At 38.3% G+C, this 23,489-nt stretch overlaps 1 protein-coding gene across 1 annotated transcript in view; it reads right to left on the bottom strand.

The window, feature by feature from the left end:
• ankfn1 (ankyrin repeat and fibronectin type III domain containing 1) overlaps nt 1-23,489 on the bottom strand; it is a 123,178-nt gene that overhangs the window by 78,610 nt on the left and 21,079 nt on the right. Inside the window, exons 5-6 of the mRNA XM_051939134.1 lie at nt 22,459-22,715; nt 4,060-4,097 (exon numbers count right to left, since the gene is read on the bottom strand). Of these exons, the coding sequence (XP_051795094.1) occupies nt 4,060-4,097; nt 22,459-22,715 (295 nt within the window). The remainder of the gene's footprint in view (nt 1-4,059; nt 4,098-22,458; nt 22,716-23,489) is intronic.

Genomic DNA, 23,489 nt, shown 5'->3' with positions numbered 1-23,489 from the left:
TTCAAATCTCATTTTTCATATTTGTATCTCATTTTCCACATTTTGTGTCTTGTTTCTCCGTCTCATTTTTTTCTTATTTTTCTTATTTTGAGTCATCTTTTTCTTTAAAAGTGTCTCATTTTTCTCACTTTGCATTTAAATTGGTCTTGTTTATCTAATTTGGTCTTTTTTGTATTTTATGTTTCATTTTTCTCATGGAACTCATGTATTTCTCTTCAGTCTTTTCTTTCTTCATTTGGGTCTTAATTGACTCGTTTTGCATCTCATGTTATCTTGTTTGTCTCATTTTGTTTCAATTTTTCCATCATATGTCTGATTTTTCTCATTTTGTCTCATTTTCCTGATTTTTTCTTGTTTATCTCTTTTTGAGTCTTATTTTCCTTAGTGTCCAGTCTTTTCATTTTGCATCTAATTTTGTCTTGTTTATTACCTCATTTTATGTCTTTTTTTAATTTGATGTCTCATTCTTCTCATTTTGGACCTGTCCTGGGTGTCCCCTGCCTTCGCCCGAGTCAGCTGGGATAGACTCCAGCTCCCCCCGCGACCCTAATGAGGATAAAGCAGTGTATAGAGGATGGATGGATGGATTCTTCTCATTTTGTGTTCTTTTGTCCAAATTCAAATCTCGTTTTTCTCATTTTATGTTTATTTTTTCACATTGTCCATCTAGTTTTTTCTCATTTGTATCTCATTGTCCTTGTTTTGCATCTTGTTTCTCTTTCTTCTCACTTCGCCTTATTTTTCTCATTTTGAGTCTATTTTTCCTAATTTGTGTCTCGTGGATTTGATTAATTATTGAAGCTGAATGTGACCAGAATCTGCTGCTGAATTTAAAAAGCAGCTTTGAGACTCTGAGGTTTGAACAGATTTCATTTTAAATCGGAGCTGAGCTGAAGAATAATTCTTCACACAGAGCAAAAGAAGAAAAGAATTGTTTTGAAAAAGGAGCATCTGTGATAAAACAGATGGAGTCTTTTCACCACAGAGGAAACAACGACAGTCTCATCCTGCCAACTTCTACTTTAAGAACAGAGATGGCTTCATTGTCTGATTTATTTTTCTCAGATTTCCTGTTTTTATGTGAAAATCTTCCATCTGTTGAGTTCAAAATGTCAAAATCCAATGAAATGTTTTACTGGATGTGGATGAAGAGGCCTCCTGTAGTCCCTTAATAACCATACGGGCCTTGTGTTTATGAAAGGACTATATGAGGATCAATATGGTTACGAAAGGACTATATGAGGACCCATATGGCTGTGAAAGGACTATATGAGGACCCATATGGCTGTGAAAGGACTATATGAGGACCCATATGGTTGTGAAAGGACTATATGAGGACCCATATGGCTGTGAAAGGACTATATGAGGACCCATATGGTTATGAAAGGACTATATGAGGACCCATATGGTTGTGAAAGGACTATATGGGGGCCCATATGGTTATGAAAGGACTATATGAGGACTCATATGGTTATGAAAGGACTATATGAGGACCCATATGGTTATTAAAGCACTATATGAGGACCTTTGGAGTCATCAGATCTTCAGAAGGGAAACTTGTAAACTTGTGTCTCATTTTCCTTCACTGAAGTTCATTTTAAAGTCCTGCAGCTATGTGGAAGCAGAAGAATATGAAGCAGAGAGAACACAGAGATGTCTTCTGGCAGTAGTTAGAATGATGGAAACCACAAAGTTTTATCTCCTATCTGTTGTTTATGTCTCATTTTTCTTATTTCACATTTCATTTTTCTCATTGTCCATCTTGTTTTTCTCCTTTTGTGTCTCATTTTGTGTCGTATTTTCTCGTTTTGTCTCATTTTTGTCATTTGCATGTAATTTTCCTGCATTCATATCTTGTTTTTCTCATGTTATGTCTCGTTTATTCTCATTTTTTCATTTTTCTCATTCTGCGTCTTGTTTCTTTCTTCTCATTTAGTGTTTTTATCATTCTGAGTCTCTTTTCTCATTTTGCCTCATTTCCCATTTTGTGTCTGATTTTGTCTTCATTTTTTGTCTCATTTTTCTCATTTTGAGTCTTACGTTTCTTTACTTGCGTCTCATTTTCCTCATTTAGTATCTTGTTTGTCTCGTTCTTCTCATTTAATGTGTTTTTCTCATTTGATTTTATGTCTTGGTTTTATAGGGTCGTTCTCTGTCATGTCTGTCTTGTTTTGTGTCGACACATTTGTGTCTTTGATTTCCTTTGGGAAAGATTTTCTAATTTCTATCATTTACGTGTTTGTTTTTCTCATTTTGTGTCGTTTTTGTCTCCACAAACTTTGGCTATTTAACCATTTACATTTTTAGAGCCTCAACAAACTCTGAGGAACAGTTTTGTCTCTTTCCTGTTTTTTGAATGTGAAAGAATAAAATTATTTATTTGGTTGATTTTCTGTCAGAACTGTTCAGGAACCATTTGAAAGTTAAAAATCGTATCATTCTTTCTGTTCCTACAGCTTCTGGCTGTCATTTTGGTGATTTTTTAAGAAGATAATTCTGTCCTTGTTTGTTCATTCTCCTGTGTTTTATCAGCTCAGTGTGAAATTCAGCTTCGGTGTGAAAACAGAGAAACTTGTTAAGAGAAAAACACAGCTTGTTTCCAGGATGATTAAAGGTGTGGAGCTGCAGGATGGAAGTTTTCAGCTGGATGTCTTCACATTTAGTCAAACTGCTGGTTTGAAAAACAACTCCTGTTTGGAATAAAACCACAACGATAAGGATTTTTAGGTGAGTCTGAACTGTATTTAATCATCTTCTAGACGTATTTTTGTCATTTGGGCCAATCTTGGTAGCCTAGCCATGCTAGATCCCATGTTTCTGACGGCACAAGGGTCTAGGGAAGCTCGACAGGGAGGGAGGCGGGCTAAAAGGTTGTCTATCAAATCCCTCTGCAACAATTGGGTAGGTATACAACCAATCAGCGCAACGAATAGGCTGACGTAGTTCCGAGAGCACCGGCGGATTGTGTGGCTAAGTCCCATTAGCTTCCCAACCAGCGGAGCCAACTGGTATATTAAGGATTTGCCATATCCCGTCGACATAAGTCCAAATACGTCTTTCTTCTCAATGAAACACTTAAGTGCCGTCCTTTGTTTATCTTTCAAGTTGAATTTTAGCTTCAAATCTTTAAGGGCTGTGGCCAAAGCCGAGTTGAAAGATAACTGTTTATTGTGCGCCGGTTGTTTCTGTCAGAATCGTCACGCCTCTGTCGTCACTTCGTTACGCCCGCCTTCTGACTCTACACTTCATGGTGATTGGTCCGGCCAGTTTTAGGAGAATCCAGCCTCGAGCCTTATGGAGGGTAACTAGACCCTCCCTGGCAGAGAATTAAATTCGTTGCCGTGGGTTGTCTTGCGCGGCTAGGCTACAATCTTGGAGTAATTTTGACCATGTTTCAAGTCATTTCAGCTAAATTTTAAGTTATTTTGGAAAAATGTTTACTTATTTGGACCAAATCTATGGTCATTTTAAACTGTTTCAGGTAATTTTTTGGTCCGTTATGAAACCATTTTTTGACAATTTAGAGCCATTTTGGGTGATTATTGCCAGTTTCCTTTGTAATTTTGGTAAAATTCTGAGTCACTTTGGACAAGTTTTAAGTTATTTGGGGCAATTTAAGTCATTCTGGAATTTTTAAAATCATTTTGGAAAGTTTTGGGCCACTGTGGTCAAATTCTGAATCAATGTGAACAAGTTTGAAGTGATTTTGGTGAGTTGTGAAGAGTGTGTGTCATGATTTGTGAGCAGATTCAGCTGCTTTGTGTTCTGGTTTGTGCAGCTGAATGTTCAGGTTCCATGACAGCAGGTTAATCCCAACAGAGTCTATTCTATGAGTCAAAGCTTCACTCGGGCTTCAAAAGCAGCTCTTGTTCTAGCTAAAAATATCCCGTCGATTTGATTCAGAGTGAAAAAGGTGAGCAGAGAGAACGGTGACATAATGTGGTTCATCAGAAACACCCAGCAGAGGTCGGACCTCCGGCTTTATTAAATCACGACTTGGCAGGAAGCAGAATGAAAAAGGAGGAAAGACTTCCACGTTAAAAGATGAAATAAACTCACTTTTTCCTGATGTCGTATCGACTCGGAGCTCCCAGACTCTGTGAGGAAACACAAGAGAAAATGATCAGCATCAGTGCAGGAGAATTCATGAGAATGTCATCAACGCTTCATTTCACAGATTCTCCATCGAGTTTTCTCCTTTTAAGGATTCCAGGATATTTATTGTCAATGCATTTCTGAATGAAACTTTGTTGGCACTTCTAAAAACAAAAACACAAACATAGAATAACAAAAGCAGATATACATACAAGTAAATAGTACAAGTATTTTAAAAAGTGTAAAAGTGCAATGAGGTACAACATCTACTTAAAGTGTCTGATCCATGCGAAATGCTTGGTATGAAATTCTGTGTCTCATGTTTCTCATTTTATGTCATTCTTCTCATTTTGTCTCATTTTTGTCATTTGCATGTAATTTTAGTGGTTTGTATTTTGTTTATTCTCATCTTATGTCTTGTTTATTCTCATTTTTCCATATTTTGTGTTATTTTTGTAATTGTCTCTTTTCTCATTTTGCCTTATTTTTCCCATTTTGCATCTCATTTTGTCTTGCTTTTCTCCTTTTGAACCTCATTTTCCTGATTCTGTGTCCTGTTTTTCTCATTTCAAGTCTTGTTTTTCTTCATTTCATGCCTCAGTTTTCTCATTTTGTGTCTCATTTTTCGAATTTTCTGGCATATTCTTCTCATTTTGTGTGATTTTTCTCATTCTGAGTTTTTCTCTCACTTTGGACCTCCTTTTCCTGATTTCATGTCTCATTTTTCTCATTGAGCCTTTTTTTTTCTAATTTTGTGTTGTTTTTTAAAAATTCAAATGTTGTTTTTTTCATTCTGTGTTTATTTTTCCATACTGTCCATCTTCTTTTTCCTCATTTTGCATCTCATTTTCTCATACCAAAACTTTTTTAAATGGCTTCAGAATTGGTCCAAAATGGTTAAAATTGCTCCAAAATAATTGAAAAATTGTCTAAAGTGACTTAAACTTGTCTGAATACCAGAAAAATATTTTTCCAAAATAATTCACAATTTGTCAAACACGGCTGAGATCTGAAATCAAAATCAAAAATGTCTCAGATTTCCCTAAAATTACCGATAAACATCTAAAATGACTTCAACTGATAAAAACGTCTACCATGACTGAAAATTCGTCCAAAGTAACTGAAATCTGGAAAGTTTTCCATAATGACATAAAATTTGTCAAAACTTTTATGTCTTAAAAAAAATTCCAAAATAACTCAAAATTTGCCCAAAGTGATTAAAACTTCTCAAAATAAATTTTCCAAAATGACAAATTTATTAGATATATCGAAACCTGGAAACTTTTCCAAAATCTCTGGAAAATTGTCAAAAATTGCTTCAAAATTTGTCCAAAATAACTCAAATTTCTCTAAAATTATTGAAAAACTGTCCAAATACCTTGAACTTGTCTGAATGCCTGCAAACATTTTTAGAAGCTACTCCAAATTAGTCTAAAGGGACTTAAAATTGTTTAAACAACTGAATTGTTCAAAAGGACTCAAAATTAGTTAAACACAACTAAAACCTGGAAACTCATTCACAATTATTGAGAAAAATGGTCAAAAATGGATCAAATTTCTGTAAAATAATTTAAAAAATTCTCCAAAATGATACTGACAGTAAAATCAAAGTTACTGGATGAACAAATAGAGTCAGTATGGCTCAGAAACAGAGAACAGAGGAGCAGGTTGTTGAAGATCCATTCAGCATGCTGGAACATCTCCATTTTTCCACAAAACTCCAATTTTTGTCAAGCCTATAACTGAAAGAAATGCATGTTTTCCTCTGGTTTCCATAATTCTAACTGACAGAAGACTTTCTGATTCTCTCCTTCCTCACAATAATCAAACAATAACCAGACTAGACGTTAAATGGAGTTAGGATCTCCAGCAGATGGACTGATTGAGTCCAGAAGGTTTCCAGGAGTTTTTGTGTCGTCCAGCAGCTGAAGAATCTACAAACATCATCCTCCTGGAGGTCCAGAGGATCTCCGTGGTGGAACTAACGTGTGTTTGTTCGTCCTGCGGAGCGTGAAGGACGCCGGCTGCAGCTGGGAGGTTTCCGTCTCCATGGCGATCGCTGAGGACGCCGTGAGGTCTCCTCCTCCCTCATCACTGCTGCTTCTAGGAATCCTCTCACATCTCCAACGTTCACAATAACGTTCAGGTGCTGCCAGTGGTTAAATCTGTCGTATCCTGGACAGATGTGGGTCCATGTGCAGAATTTTATTCATTTAGGCTGATTTTGCCGTTAAATTTTAGTCATTTCTAACACGTTTCAACCCATTTTTGCAAAATTTGGAGTCAATTTTGCAAACATTTGTGTCATTCAGAAAGAAAATGAAGCATTTTTGGTCATTTTGGCAAAATTTTGAGTCACGTTGGAAAATATGTGGATACTTTGTGTCATTTTAGACTGATGTTTTTTGTCTTCTCCTGATCGTCTTGTGCAAAATGACCAAAGGAATGTTAGAAAAACATAGAATTCTTCACATCAGTCCTTCACATCTTACCCGACATCTTCTGGGTCAAATATTGTGTCATTTTCTACAAGTCATTTTGCAAAATGGTCCTCACTTAGGGCAGGTTTTGCTTTGCATTTTGGTCATTTTTGATAAGTTTGTCCCATGTTTTGTCATTTATGCTAATTTTGACTTTAAATTTTGGCCATTTTTGACACGTTTCAATTTAGACATTGTTGTTGGAATTTTGGCACATTTTTGAGTCACTTTAGGCATATTTGCAAATATATTTTTATCATTATTTTATTATTATTTCAGATCTTTTCCTTAACTTTTTGGGCAAAATGACAAGAATTTTTCCAAGAATCTTCTACTCACTCCTTCCCATCTTAAAGGACATGTTCAGAATTTTACATATGTTGAACAGGTGGTGCCTTGCATTTGGTCATTTTCAATCATTCTGGGCCCATGTTTCATCATTTAGGCTAATTTTGGCTTTACATTATGATCGTTTTTGGTAAAAAAAAAATAGTTGTTTTGACAAAATTTTGAGTCAATTTCACAAACATTTGAGTTATTTTGGAAAAAATTAAATATTTTAAACAGTTTTCTTTGAATTTTGGCAACAAATTTGAGTCACCTCGGGCATATTTTGTTTCCATATTTTCTTTTTAATATAATTTCTATCGTTTCTTTCTTGTCGTAGCTGTATTTTACCTTCTACTTGTTGGATTATCAGTCATCTGTGAAACAGTTTGAACTGCTCTGTATGAAAACCGTCCAAATAAAACTTGTACCGTCGTTATTCTGAACTGTTCTCCACTGTAAACCTCCTGGATCGTCTTTTAAACCTCCACTGCTGACGTGACATTTTACTGCTGAAAGCTAAAGTCAACTACACACATGTAAGAAACGTCTAAAAAACAGTCGGCATCCCGCTGAGCTTTTATTCTGTGAACTTCAGGTTTTATTATTTATTTGTTGGTGAATTTAATGTGCTCTGCAGTGACTTTTAAACCTCTTATTTTAATGTGCCAGTGGAGCTTTCCTTTGCTCTTTGAGTCTCTGTGAACACAGTAAACAGATTTTAACACCTCTGACTCTCTCTGCTGTTGTTTTAAATGTAAAAACACTTTGGCTGCATTTTAAACTGAAAGGTCGTTACTGATTACGTTAACATTTTGTTCTGCTGCTTGGTCTTCTGCCTTTTTGTGGAATTTATGCTTTTTTATGCGTAGGACGAAAACAGATGATGTGGAAAATGTTCACGGGAATCAGAATTTGTTCTTAGACTTTTAAGTTATTATCCTGGTTCTGAGAAATCTGCAATTCTGTGATTCATGGGGGGATTCTGAGGATCCAGATCTCATCTCATTTAATCAGATACAAAACACTTGAAACGTGGAGAACAGATGGACTCTGATGAAGCTTCTTCTTACTGAGAAACCCTGACTCCAGACTCATCTGAAATAACTGAAATTTTCCGAAAAATTACTGCAGATTCATCCAAAATGATTAAAACCTTCTGAAAGCGTCTCAAAAATGACTCTACAGTCGTCTAAAATGAGTTCTGATTCAGTTCTTAGTGGAACAAACTCTCAGCCGTCTTTATTTCCATCTCACTTCATCACTAAATTATTCGTCTCCATCTGTTAGAGCTTCAGCTTAATTCAGTCCAAAACAAACTCCTCGGAAACATTTCAGCTTGATGCTTCATTTCTCTACTTCATGCCTTCAGGTGGATTATTCTGGTCCATGTCTGAGTCTGTAGATCTTCAGGTGGATTATTCTGGTCCATGTCTGAGTCTGTAGATCTTCAGGTGGATTATTCTGGTCCATGTCTGAGTCTGTAGATCTTCAGGTGGACTATTCTGGTCCATGTCTGAGTCTGTAGATCTTCAGGTGGACTATTCTGGTCCATGTCTGAGTCTGTAGATCTTCAGGTGGATTATTCTGGTCCATGTCTGAGTCTGTAGATCTTCAGGTGGACTATTCTGGTCCATGTCTGAGTCTGTAGATCTTCAGGTGGACTATTCTGGTCCATGTCTGAGTCTGTAGATCTTCAGGTGGACTATTCTGGTCCATGTCTGAGTCTGTAGATCTTCAGGTGGATTATTCTGGTCCATGTCTGAGTCTGTAGATCTTCAGGTGGACTATTCTGGTCCATGTCTGAGTCTGTAGATCTTCAGGTGGACTATTCTGGTCCATGTCTGAGTCTGTAGATCTTCAGGTGGACTATTCTGGTCCATGTCTGAGTCTGTAGATCTTCAGGTGGATTATTCTGGTCCATGTCTGAGTCTGTAGATCTTCAGGTGGACTATTCTGGTCCATGTCTGAGTCTGTAGATCTTCAGGTGGACTATTCTGGTCCATGTCTGAGTTTGTAGAGCTTCAGGTGGATTATTTTGGTCCATGTCTGAGTTTGTAGAGCTTCAGGTGGACTATTCTGGTCCATGTCTGAGTCTGTAGATCTTCAGGTGGACTATTCTGGTCCATGTCTGAGTCTGTAGATCTTCAGGTGGACTATTCGGGTCCATGTCTGAGTCTGTAGATCTTCAGGTGGACTATTCGGGTCCATGTCTGAGTTTGTAGAGCTTCAGGTGGACTATTCGGGTCCATGTCTGAGTTTGTAGAGCTTCAGGTGGACTATTCTGGTCCATGTCTGAGTCTGTAGATCTTCAGGTGGACTATTCTGGTCCATGTCTGAGTCTGTAGATCTTCAGGTGGACTATTCTGGTCCATGTCTGAGTCTGTAGATCTTCAGGTGGACTATTCTGGTCCATGTCTGAGTCTGTAGATCTTCAGGTGGACTATTCTGGTCCATGTCTGAGTTTGTAGATCTTCAGGTGGATTATTCTGGTCCATGTCTGAGTCTGTAGATCTTCAGGTGGACTATTCTGGTCCATGTCTGAGTCTGTAGATCTTCAGGTGGACTATTCTGGTCCATGTCTGAGTCTGTAGATCTTCAGGTGGATTATTCTGGTCCATGTCTGAGTCTGTAGAGCTTCAGGTGGACTATTCTGGTCCATGTCTGAGTCTGTAGATCTTCAGGTGGACTATTCTGGTCCATGTCTGAGTCTGTAGATCTTCAGGTGGATTATTCTGGTCCATGTCTGAGTCTGTAGATCTTCAGGTGGACTATTCTGGTCCATGTCTGAGTCTGTAGATCTTCAGGTGGATTATTCTGGTCCATGTCTGAGTTTGTAGAGCTTCAGGTGGATTATTTTGGTCCATGTCTGAGTCTGTAGAGCTTCAGGTGGACTATTCTGGTCCATGTCTGAGTCTGTAGATCTTCAGGTGGACTATTCTGGTCCATGTCTGAGTCTGTAGATCTTCAGGTGGACTATTCTGGTCCATGTCTGAGTCTGTAGATCTTCAGGTGGACTATTCGGGTCCATGTCTGAGTCTGTAGATCTTCAGGTGGACTATTCGGGTCCATGTCTGAGTTTGTAGAGCTTCAGGTGGACTATTCGGGTCCATGTCTGAGTTTGTAGAGCTTCAGGTGGACTATTCTGGTCCATGTCTGAGTCTGTAGATCTTCAGGTGGACTATTCTGGTCCATGTCTGAGTCTGTAGATCTTCAGGTGGACTATTCTGGTCCATGTCTGAGTCTGTAGATCTTCAGGTGGATTATTCTGGTCCATGTCTGAGTCTGCAGATCTTCAGGTGGATTATTCTGGTCCATGTCTGAGTCTGTAGATCTTCAGGTGGACTATTCTGGTCCATGTCTGAGTCTGTAGATCTTCAGGTGGACTATTCGGGTCCATGTCTGAGTTTGTAGAGCTTCAGGTGGATTATTCGGGTCCATGTCTGAGTTTGTAGAGCTTCAGGTGGATTATTCTGGTCCATGTCTGAGTCTGTAGATCTTCAGGTGGATTATTCTGGTCCATGTCTGAGTCTGTAGATCTTCAGGTGGACTATTCTGGTCCATGTCTGAGTCTGTAGATCTTCAGGTGGACTATTCGGGTCCATGTCTGAGTTTGTAGAGCTTCAGGTGGATTATTCGGGTCCATGTCTGAGTCTGTAGATCTTCAGGTGGACTATTCTGGTCCATGTCTGAGTCTGTAGATCTTCAGGTGGACTATTCTGTCCATGTCTGAGTCTGTAGATCTTCAGGTGGACTATTCGGGTCCATGTCTGAGTTTGTAGAGCTTCAGGTGGACTATTCGGGTCCATGTCTGAGTTTGTAGAGCTTCAGGTGGATTATTTTGGTCCATGTCTGAGTCTGTAGATCTTCACGTGGACGCTCTGATCCTGAGAAAAAAGACGAGGAGTTTTTCATCTCCGCTGACCTGAAGATGACTCCTGGTTCTGCTGGTATTTCTTGAAGGTCATCCTGAGTGTCGTCTCTGATCTTTAATGTCAGTCTGGTTCCATTCAGATAAAACCTAAAGTTCAATAAAAAGCAGCTCTCAGTTCATCAGACGACAGTTTTCTATCAGATGTTTGGTTGAAACATCAGAAAATGGAGAGAAATGATCTAAAGATCTTCAGTTTGGTGTCACAGAGGAAAGAAACCAGAAAATATTCATGTTTGATGTTTGGTTAAATTACAGGTAATTATTAAAATCACAGAAAATCTATTAATTTATCTTTTAACTGAACCAACAACGTCTACATCAAAAATCTGTTTTTTATGAATGGAAATTAATTCTTTTACAATATTTGGCTGCAAAATTACAAATTTTTTTAAACAGTATTTAAATAAGCAAAAACTGTTTTAGCGATACTCGAGATTATTTTTAAAATAAATGTATATCAACTAACAAGTGGTGAATAACTTTAACAGTTATTTTGCAGATTTTTCCGGTTTTGTTAAATTACAGAACTTAGTTTGAATAGAATACAACAAAAAAATGCATTACAAAATTGTAAATAACGTCCACACCACAAATCTGTATTTTCATAAATGAAAATTCTTTTACAACGTTTGACTGCAAAATAACAGATTTTTTATAGAATTTAAATGAGCAAAAAAATGTTTTTGTTAATAATACTTGTGATTTTTAAAAATATTTTTATTGTACATTAACGCCTAAAAATGTCAAATAACGTTTTGTTAAATTACAGATAATGTCTCGTAAAATCACAGGAAAAAGTATTAATTTGAATAGAAGGTGAACTACCCAATAAACTACCAGATGAACAACCAGGTGAATTACCTGATAAACTACCAGGTGAACTACCTGATAAACTACCAGTTGAACTACTCGAAAAACTACCATATGAACAACCAGGTGAATTACCCGATAAACTACCAGGTGAACTACTCGATAAACTACCAGATGAACAACCAGGTGAACAATCCGATAAACTACCAGATAAACTACCAGGTGAATTATCCGATAAACTACCAGGTGAACTACCTGATAAACTACCAGGTGAATTACCTCATAAACTAAAAGATGAACAACCAGGTTAATTACCCGATAAACTACCAGGTGAATTACCTGATAAACTACCTGATAAACTACCAGGTGAATTACCTGATAAACTACCTGATAAACTACCAGGTGAATTACCCGATAAACTACCAGGTGAACTACCTGATAAACTACCAGGTGAACTACCTGATAAACTACCTGATAAACTACCAGATAAACTACCAGGTGAACAGACTATGTTCTGTCTAAACTTCTATCTAATCTTATTTTACCTCATCGTATGTTATCTTTTGTCTCTTTTTGTTGGTTTCATTAATCTTGTATTGTCTCTTTTTGTTGGTTTCATTGATCTTGTTCTGTCTCTTTTTGTTGGTTTCATTGATCTTGTTCTGTCTCTTTTTGTTGGTTTCATTGATCTTGTTCTGTCTCTTTTTGTTGGTTTCATTGATCTTGTTTTGTCTCTTTTTGTTGGTTTCATTGATCTTGTTTTGTCTCTTTTTGTTGGTTTCATTAATCTTGTTCTGTCTCTTTTTGTTGGTTTCATTGATCTTGTTTTGTCTCTTTTTGTTGGTTTCATTAATCTTGTTCTGTCTCTTTTTGTTGGTTTCATTGATCTTGTTTTGTCTCTTTTTGTTGGTTTCATTAATCTTGTTCTGTCTCTTTTTGTTGGTTTCATTGATCTTGTTCTGTCTCTTTTTGTTGGTTTCATTGATCTTGTTCTGTCTCTTTTTGTTGGTTTCATTAATCTTGTATTGTCTCTTTTTGTTGGTTTCATTGATCTTGTTTTGTCTCTTTTTGTTGGTTTCATTGATCTTGTATTGTCTCTTTTTGTTGGTTTCATTGATCTTGTATTGTCTCTTTTTGTTGGTTTCATTGATCTTGTTCTGTCTCTTTTTGTTGGTTTCATTGATCTTGTTTTGTCTCTTTTTGTTGGTTTCATTAATCTTGTTTTGTCTCTTTTTGTTGGTTTCATTGATCTTGTTCTGTCTCTTTTTGTTGGTTTCATTGATCTTGTTCCGTCTCTTTTTGTTGGTTTCATTGATCTTGTTTTGTCTCTTTTTGTTGGTTTCATTGATCTTGTTTTGTCTCTTTTTGTTGGTTTCATTGATCTTGTTCTGTCTCTTTTTGTTGGTTTCATTGATCTTGTTCTGTCTCTTTTTGTTGGTTTCATTGATCTTGTTTTGTCTCTTTTTGTTGGTTTCATTGATCTTGTTTTGTCTCTTTTTGTTGGTTTCATTAATCTTGTATTGTCTCTTTTTGTTGGTTTCATTGATCGTGTTTTGTCTCTTTTTGTTGGTTTCATTGATCTTGTTTTGTTTCTTTTTGTTGGTTTCATTAATCTTGTTTTGTCTCTTTTTGTTGGTTTCATTGATCTTGTTTTGTCTCTTTTGGGTCGTGTTTTGTCTCTTTTGTTGGTTTCATTGATCTTGTTTTGTCTCTTTTGGGTCGTGTTTTGTCTCTTTTGTTGGTTTCATTGATCTTGTTTTGTCTCTTTTGGGTCGTGTTTTGTCTCTTTTTGTTGGTTTCATTGATCTTGTTTTGTCTCTTTTTGTTGGTTTCATTAATCTTGTTCTGTCTCTTTTTGTTGGTTTCATTAGGGTCCGAGCACCGAGGGTGCGAAGGACAGGCGGTGCCAGGGCACCGACTGTCCAAGGCACCAGCGGTGCCAAGGACCCTATTGAAACCCTAGGGTTTATTATTATTATTATTATTATTTTTTTTTTCTCCCGTAAAGTAAATTGGCTTTTTGGCGGCCTTATCATACTCCAAAACGCGTGAAATTTGGCATGCACATCAGGACTGGCGAAAAATTTGATATTTTATGGGAGTTGCGCATGTGCGTGGCAAAATGGCTCTATAGCACCACCTGCAAAGTTGAAAAAGTAGTCATTAGGCCAACTGCCACAATGTTTCATGTACAGCTACAATATTTGGTGGGCATATGCACCACATCAGGACACACCAAAAAGTCAATTACAGCCACGCCCTAAACCCAACAGGAAGTCGGCCATCTTCAATTTGCTGTAAATTTTTCAAACTTAATCGCTCCTCGGGAAATGACTTGCCTTTTTGGCGGCCTTATCATGAACCAAAACGCGTGAAATTTGGCGTGCACATCAGGACTGGCGAAAAATTTGATATTTTATGGGAGTTGCGCATATGTGTGGAAAAATGGCTCTATAGCGCCACCTGCAAAATTGAAAAAGTGGTCATTAGGCCAACTTCCGCAATGTTTTATTTACAGCTACAATATTTGGTGGGCATATGCACCACATCAGGACACACCAAAAAGTCAATCACAGCCACACCCTAAACCCAACAGGAAGTCGGCCATCTTGAATTTGCTGTACATTTGTCAAAATTTATAGCTCCTAGTGGATAAGTCTGAGAGAACTGAAATTTGGCCAGTACATGCACCAGACCTTTCTGATGAAAAGTTATCAAAAACTCAACCAGAAGCCAAAAGGTGTGGCCATGGCGGAGCCTCAAACAACTGATCCTTCGCCATGAAACAGGAAGTGGTGTCTAATTCTTCTCAACATGCTCCAATCTGCCTGAAACTTTACATGTATGATGACAGTCCTGTCCTGATGTCATCCACATAGGGATATTCATTGACAGTCATAGCGCCACCTTGTGGTTTCAGGAAATAGACATCTTTTACACTTTCATGCCCTATTGTTACCCGGTTGATCATATTCACTTCAAATGCAGTGACAACAGCCTAAACACATTGATGATGCATCCCAGTGAAAATGGTGACTTGTCATCAAAGGGCGTGTCTGTGGCGGCCAAACCAATTTCGATGTTTCGCCATGAAAATTTAACGATTCATATCTCAGCTGAACAACATCCTATCTGCCTCAGACTTCACATGCTGGATACCAGGTCCAGTCTGAACACATCCACACTCATAAATTTTGAAAAAGTCATAGCGCCACCTGTTGGTAATAGTAAGTTTAAGGCCTTATATTTTCAGGTACAATGGCCCCAAACTTGGTGATATCATGCTGGAAATTGGTCAGTCGAGTCTTCACCTCTTGACAATCACACACTGTGAAGGGTGTGACATTTCATGCAACGCTGTTGCCGTAGCAACCAAATATCGCCATGAAAAACAAAGCCCTTTCTGACAGGTTAGGAATACTCCAATGCTCACAAAAATTACCACACACATCACCATTGACCAAAGGAACAACACTGTATGCATCTTGGCACTGCACATGCTATAGCGCCCCCTACAGTATTTTTAACAAACAGCCCCCCCAGCACGTTTCACCTCCATCCATGAAATTTGGGAGGCTTATAGAGCACATCAGGACGCACAAAAAAGCCTCTTGGAGCCATGTCCTAAACCCAACAGGAAGTCGGCCATCTTGGATTAATTGTGAGATTTTTGATGATTTTTCTCATTTTTGAGAGTTAATACCTCCTCGGGGATAATTCCAGGAGACCTGAAATTTTGTCAGTCCACACAGCAGGACTTGGTGATGAAAAGTTATCAAAAGTTTAACCAGAAGCCAAATGGCGTGGCCATGGCGACCATCAGCGTTTTGATGCTTCGCCATGAAACATCAACTGCTGTATAACTCTCCTCTGCATGCTCCAATCTGCCTCAAACTTTCCATGTGTGATCACAATCCAATCCTGATCACATCTACAGGCCAACAGACACTCTCAGTCGCAGCGCCACCTGTTGGAGGGACAGTAAATGCTGTATAACTGGCCTCTACATGATCAAATCAGCCTGAAACTTTTCATGAGTGATCAGAGTCCAACCCTCATCACATCCACTGTGTGAAATACACTCTGAGTTACAGCGCCACCTGGTGGATAGACAGGAAATGCTCTATAACTGCTCTGAACATGCTACAGTCTGGCTGAAATTTTACATGTATGATTGGACTCTGGTCCAGATGCGATTCAGAGGCCGACATACACTCTCAGTCACAGCGCCACCTGGTGGACGTGCGTGGATTCACGACCAGCGTGGATGCGAGGACCCGTCCATCGCTGCTTGCAGCTTTAATTGATCTTGTTTTGTCTCTTTTTGTTGGTTTCATTAATCTTGTTCTGTCTCTTTTTGTTGGTTTCATTGATCTTGTTCTGTCTCTTTTTGTTGGTTTCATTGATCTTGTTCTGTCTCTTTTTGTTGGTTTCATTGATCTTGTTTTGTCTCTTTTTGTTGGTTTCATTGATCTTGTATTGTCTCTTTTTGTTGGTTTCATTGATCGTGTTTTGTCTCTTTTTGTTGGTTTCATTGATCTTGTTTTGTTTCTTTTTGTTGGTTTCATTAATCTTGTTTTGTCTCTTTTTGTTGGTTTCATTGATCTTGTTTTGTCTCTTTTTGTTGGTTTCATTAATCTTGTATTGTCTCTTTTTGTTGGTTTCATTGATCGTGTTTTGTCTCTTTTTGTTGGTTTCATTGATCTTGTTTTGTTTCTTTTTGTTGGTTTCATTAATCTTGTTTTGTCTCTTTTGGGTCGTGTTTTGTCTCTTTTGTTGGTTTCATTGATCTTGTTTTGTCTCTTTTGGGTCGTGTTTTGTCTCTTTTGTTGGTTTCATTGATCTTGTTTTGTCTCTTTTGGGTCGTGTTTTGTCTCTTTTTGTTGGTTTCATTGATCTTGTTTTGTCTCTTTTGGGTCGTGTTTTGTCTCTTTTGTTGGTTTCATTGATCTTGTTTTGACTCTTTTGGGTCTTGTTTTGCCTCTTTTTGTTTGTTGTTGCTCCACTTTGGTAAAATCTTGCTGTCAGATAAATGTAGAAACAGGAAAGATCATCAAAAATAATCAAAGTAATATATAAACTGAATAAATGTTTGTAGTTAGTGACGTTGCTGAGCCGTCCTGTTGTTGACCATGAACATGCTGAAGGCAGAAAACAGCAGAACCCTGAAGGCAGCCGTCCATCAGACTGAGGAAGCAGCAGATTACACATCTTCACATCAGACGGCCTTCAGACCAGGATTCAGGGCTCAGAGAGCGACGGCGAAGCCTCAGAGAGCCACAAACCAGTTAGAGGAGGAGCGAATCCATCACTCAGCATCTCAGAGCTCCTCTGATGGAGGCAGCATTATCCTCAGAACGCCGATGATCCAGTTAGAGGTTCACCAGGAAAACATCAGGTCCAAGTTAGACACAAACTCTGCAGGACTTCCACAGCTTTAGCAGGTTTATTACCACTACTGAGGATCCAAACAACCAAACAAAGGCACCGTGTCTGTCAGGAATCTAATAATGTAGTCTTTCTAGACATCTTTGATGGATTTCTTCTCCCAATTTACCGTTATTTTACAAATGTTCTCTGTTTTATATATAAAAAAAGTCTAATTTCTTAAATAAGGTATCTTAAATTAACAGATAAAGGTCAAAATAATAACTAATTTTAGGATATTTTGCAAAATCTTTGGTCATTTGACTAATTATGGACCATGTCTGTGACATTTTGGACAAATTTTGGACAAATTTTGAACAACTTGAGTCCAGCTTTCGAGGCGTTTTGGACACTTTTTTGTCCTTTTGGTTACTGACCAGTGATGGAGGCCACCAAGACACCTATGACTCCTCTGAAGGAGTTCCAATAGACAAAAGGTTCAAAATCTGGATTTTTGTCTGATGTCTCATATTTGTGTCATTATTCCGTTTTCTGTCTCAGGTTTTCTTGTGTGGAAACAAAAAGCTGAAACTTTCAAACACTTGTTTAGTCATGAAGTCAGGAGAACAATCCAGCGTCCAGCTCGGTTCTAGTTTGGTTTCAGTGTGAGGTTTTAAATTGTTGGTTGTTTTCTCTGATTGATTCTGTTCTTCAGAGTCGTTTGTTTTTCTTTGTTTCGTCTCCTCGTCACAGAAAACTTGGATCGAAGTGAAGTTCTGCCTCAAATCAACTCTTCGGTCTGAAAGCTGAATGAGGATCTTTGAATGTCTTCAACAGAATCTGGTCCAGAAACTTTATTTGTTTCCTGATGCGTTCAAGGACCAAGCTGGAAATCAGATTTATTTATTTTTACAAGTTCTGGCTGTGTGAGTGTGATTGTGTGTCTGTATATGTAGCCCTGTGACAGACTGGTGACCTGTCCAGGGTGTCCCCTGCCTTCACCAGAGTCAGCTGGGATAGACTCCAGCACCCCCCATGACCCTAGTGAGGATAAAGCGGTGTATAGAGGATGGATGGAAGTTCTGGCTGGTAAATTGTCATTTGGCTGATCTTCATTGATGTTTTTTCTTTTTGGTCCCATCTTGTCTTTGTTTTGTCTTGTTTTGGTCTCCTTTTTTTGGCCTGTTTGTTGTATATTTTGCCTCTGTTTTGTTGTTGTTTATCCATTTCTGGACATTTTTTTGTCATGTTATGTCATTTAGTTCTAATGTTCTAATGCTCTGTAATTCTTTTTTTCTGAGAACAGGGACAAGAGTGTTCTCCAGGATTCTAAAGTTTTCTGCCTATTTTTGGTGGTTTTGTTGGTCTTTGCTGTCTCTTTTGGGACAACTTTTGTCTCCTTTATGTGTCTTTTCTTTAATTTTGTTGTTGTTCCACTTTGGTAATATCTTGGTTATTTTTCAAAATGTTTTTGGTGTTTGTTTTTTTTACCTGATTAGTCATATTTTGTTGTTTTTTGAGTATCAGATTCCACATGAATTTCGTTTGTTTCTCCTTTTATTCCCCCATATTATTCTATTTTATTGGTAGTTTTCTGGTCTTATCTTATATCTTGCTTCTGTTTTGTGTCTTTTTTAGTCTTAAAATAAATCATATTTATCCTCTTTAGTATTTGAACTCTGACACTGATGAGAGTTTGCGAGCTGAAAAACCAAAACCAGGAGCTAAAAGAGGCTAAAAACCTCCATATATGAACAAGCAACACAGCTTAGAGTGAAATATAATCATCATCCAGCATGAAACAACATGAATGAGTTATAAAATGACAGAAGGAAGACAAAAAAATGATTTAAAAAAAAATAGACGATACAACCAAAAAGAGACAAACTCGAACAGACACAAAATGGCAAAAACAAGACAGAAAACTGTAAAACAAGACACTAAACAACAAAAAAGGGCAAAAAACCCTAGCAAAAACAAGAACAAAACAGCAAAAATAAGACACAAAATGACAAAAACGAGACAAAACACAATAAAAACAAGACAAAAAGACAGGAAAAACACAAATGAGACATAAAATGACAAAAGCAAGACACAAAGTGACAAAAACGAGATACAAAATGACAAAAAAGAAACACAGAATAACAAGAACGAGACATAAAATGACAAAAACAAGACACAAAACAGCAGAAACGAGTGGGGATGTTGACGTTTTGTTCTGCAGAAGGAATGATTCCAGCTCTGTTCATTCAGACTCTGGTGACAGAAATAATCCGTCCTCTAGTGAGACAGATCTGACCTTCAGAGCTTCGAAAACACTCAGCACTCCGTCATCTCCTCTAAACCCACTCAGCCTTTAAAAAGCAGCAGAACAGACGAATCAGAGCCGCCCACAGAAAACAAAACGTCTGATTCCAACAAAGAAACTGACAATCATCACATCCAATAAGTGGAGGAACATCAGAAAGTCACCAACAACAGTTCCTCAGATATAAACTCTGGATCACACAAACACATTCACAGATGTTTCATCTTATAATCAGTGACTTTTTCCTACAGAGACGGATCTTTGCAGCCTAACAAAGAGGTTAAACAGCACCGACTCGACTATAATAATAACAATAATATGTGTAGTGGGTTACCATGGTGACAAGTCCATCCAGTGTGTGATTGGCTGGTTGAGAAGCAGTAAAATAAATGGTAAAGATGTGATGTATGCCAATTTATTTGTGATGCACTACAGACAAATGTGATCCGGCAGAAAATATGTTTCTATCAAAACATAAATGAGAAGCAATTTAGTCACAGAGGAACGAAATTTAGTGAAACGGTGTCGCAAGAAAAATAATAAATTGAACAATCAGGATCTCCAGCCAGCAGCAGATAGTCAGAAACAATTAGGATTTCCTACTCTGGAAAAGGTGCTTAGTTCGAAGAGACACAAAACAACATAAATAAGATACAATATGAGGGAAGGAAAACAAAAAAAATACAGAAAAACTAGACGATACAACCACAAAGAAAAAAACTAACAAAGACAAACAAAATGACCAACATGAGAGACAAAACGGCAAAAATGAGACAGAAAACTACAAAAATGAGAGACAAAACGGCAAACATGAGACAGAAAACTACAAAAATGAGACAAAACGGCAAACATGAGATAAAAAACTACAAAAATGAGACAAAAAACTACAAAAATGAGACAAAACACAAAAATGAGAAAACACGGCAAAAATGAGACAGAAAACTACAAAAATGAGACAGAAAACTACAAAAATGAGACAAAACACGGCAAAAATGAGACAGAAAACTACAAAAATGAGACAAAACAGCAAAAATGAGACAGAAAACTACAAAAATTAGACGAAAAACTGCAAAAATGAGAAAACACGGCAAAAATGAGACAGAAAACTACAAAAATAAGCCAAAAAAACGACAAAAATGAGACAAAACACGGCAAAAATGAGACAGAAAACTACAAAAATGAGCGACAAAAAGGCAAAAATGACAAAGAAAACTACAGAAATGAGACAAAAAACTACAAAAATGAGAAAACACGCCAAAAATGAGACAGAAAACTACAAAAATGAGCCAAAGAAACTACAAAAATGAGACAAAACATGGCAAAAATGAGACAAAAAACTACAAAAATGAGACAAAACACGGCAAAAATGAGACAGAAAGCTACAAAAATGAGAGACAAAACTGCAAAAATGAGACAAAAATGACAAAAATGAGACAAAATGGCAAAAACGAGATTTAAAATTACAAAAATGACATAAACCTGCAAAAACAAGCCACAGTCCACAGGGGCAGTTATACAAGGACGTTCTACAGGGGCAGTTCTACAGGGGTGGTTCTACAGGGGCGGTTCTACAGGGGTGGTTCCACAGGGGCGGTTCTACAGGGATGTTCTACAGGGACGTTCTACAGTGATGTTCTACAGGGGCGGTTCCACAGGGGCGGTTCCACAGGGGCGGTTCCACAGGGGCCGTTCTACAGGGGCCGTTCCACAGGGGCCGTTCCACAGGGGCCGTTCTACAGGGGCGGTTCTACAGGGGCGGTTCTACAGGGGCGGTTCCACAGGGGTGGTTCCACAGGGGCGGTTCTACAGGGATGTTCTACAGGGACGTTCTACAGTGATGTTCCACAGGGGCGGTTCCACAGGGGCGGTTCTACAGGGGCCGTTCCACAGGGACCGTTCTACAGGGGCGGTTCTGGTGGTCGGATCGTGGAAACAGGCTCAGGACGCTCTAAAATGAAGAAGTTCCTGCAGCTGAAAATAATGTAATTTTTCTGCAGGTTTTCTGTCGGTTTGATCAAATCCAGCATTAAGAACCATAAAGTAAAATGAGTAAAGCGGTTTAAATGTGAGGGTTCTCAGTCTCAGTTTGATTGATATGAAATACATTCACTCAGAGAGGAAACACGTTTGTGTTGTTCAGTCTGAGTCTGAAGCTGTGAGTTTAGTACAGCTGGTCTGTTCGTCCATCTGGTGTCTGACTCACTGCAACATGAGAGGAACCGCACATTTCAACAACACAACAACACTAAAACCACACAACACAACCAACTTTACACGGGGGGTCCTTGACTTATGTCAGAGTTTCGTTCCTGTGGATCAACGTAAGTCATTTTTCTCTGTAAGTCGGAACTCCAGTGAAAATGTAAACAAGTCCATCCCGTGCATCACGATATGATTAGTTCTTCATAAATACCAACGACTTCCATGCATGTATGAATCATTTTACTAGAAGATAACAGAACATTGTAACGGACTGATGTTGTTGTTGATGGTTTTGATGTTTTTGTCATTTTGTGTCTCGTTTTTGTCGTTTTTGATTAAATATCACAATTCTAGTTGAATTTGAGTTAAATTAAAGCAAACTGATTACTTTGGAGAATTCTTAAATGTACAACAAATTTTTGTCAATTCTATAACAATAATTATAAATAAAATAATAATTTTGAGACTTTCAAGACAGATTTTGAATCTTCTTAGATAAATTTTGTGTCTTTTCGGACAAATTCTGATTCTTTTCAGACAAATTTCAAATCATTTTTAGACAAATTTTGAGCTTTATTAAAACAAATTGAGTCTTTTGGACAAATTTTGAGCACAAAACAACTTTGTCAAGGTTTTTTTTGCAGTTTTGATGATTTTTTTGTGGTTGTTTTCTGTATTTTTCATTGATAACTCCCAGCATATTTGAATTTAATAAGTACAATAAAGAGAATTTAGGCTTAAACTTACTTAAAGCTCTTCTGATCCAACTGCACATCACACACGATGCATTAAAGGACCATCAGAAAGTTGAATGCCCAGGTGTTTTTACAGTTCTGGCTGAAAAAATGTTGTCATTTTGGTGATCTGTTAGAGGTAAACCCTGACTCTCTGACCCGTCGGTGGGTTAAACCAGTAGAAGTTACATTCAGACTCACGTAGACGTTGCGGAGCTTCCTGCGTCCTCGGTCCAGACGGCTCAGCAGCTTCAGGTGTCGCTGCTCTGAAGCCGCCGGCTGCAGCAGACGGTCGTCCACGGAGACCGTCTTCCTCAGAGAGGCCCGGTCATTGGACCACGCCAGAGAGGCTCCGCCCACCGCTGACAGAGGGAGGCTCCGCTCACCTCCACCTGCTGCGATGCCCGGTGACGTCCCAGGAGACGGATCAGGTGAACAGAAGTCCCGCTGAACAGAACCTGCAGAAACGGAGACGAATCGATGTTACCGGACACCACAAAAACACACGCACACCTACCTCTGTGTGTGTGTGTCTCAGGTAACTGAACACCTGAGCTGCTGCATTAAAACTACATGAGGATGAAGCTAAAGCACCTGAAGCTTCCGGACAGTTTGTCTGAATCCTGATCGATCAGCTCCATGCGGATCAATAAACACATTTACTGTCAAGAGTTAAACTATCATCAGTTTCTTCTTTTCAGTGTTTATTTCAAGAATCCGTATGAAAACATTCAGCAAATTCAGAGTCATATGCTCTTAAATTTAAAAAGTTTGTACATCTGCACATCAAACACCAACATCTAGACCTCTATGAACATCTAGACTTCTGTGAACACCTAGACCTCTATGAACATCTAGACCTCTATGAACACCTAGACCCCTATGAACACCTAGATCCCTATGAACACCTAGACCTCTATGAACACCAACACCTAGACCTCTATGGACACCTAGACCTCTATGAACACCAACACCTAGACCTCTATGAACATCTAGACTTCTGTGAACACCTCGACCTCTATGAACATCTAGACCTCTATGGACACCTAGACCCCTATGAACACCTAGACCTCTATGAACACCAACACCTAGACCTCTATGGACACCTAGACCTCTATGAACACCAACACCTAGACCTCTATGAACACCAACACCTAGACCTCTATGGACACCTAGACCTCTATGGACACCTAGACCTCTATGAACACCAACATTTAGGAGTTATGGATCAA

The sequence above is a fragment of the Acanthochromis polyacanthus genome, chromosome 19 (genome assembly GCF_021347895.1).
Source record: "Acanthochromis polyacanthus isolate Apoly-LR-REF ecotype Palm Island chromosome 19, KAUST_Apoly_ChrSc, whole genome shotgun sequence".
Taxonomy (NCBI): Eukaryota; Metazoa; Chordata; class Actinopteri; family Pomacentridae; genus Acanthochromis; species Acanthochromis polyacanthus.
Note: the sequence above shows the minus strand (reverse complement) of the source record. Positions and strands in the feature narration are given on the sequence as shown.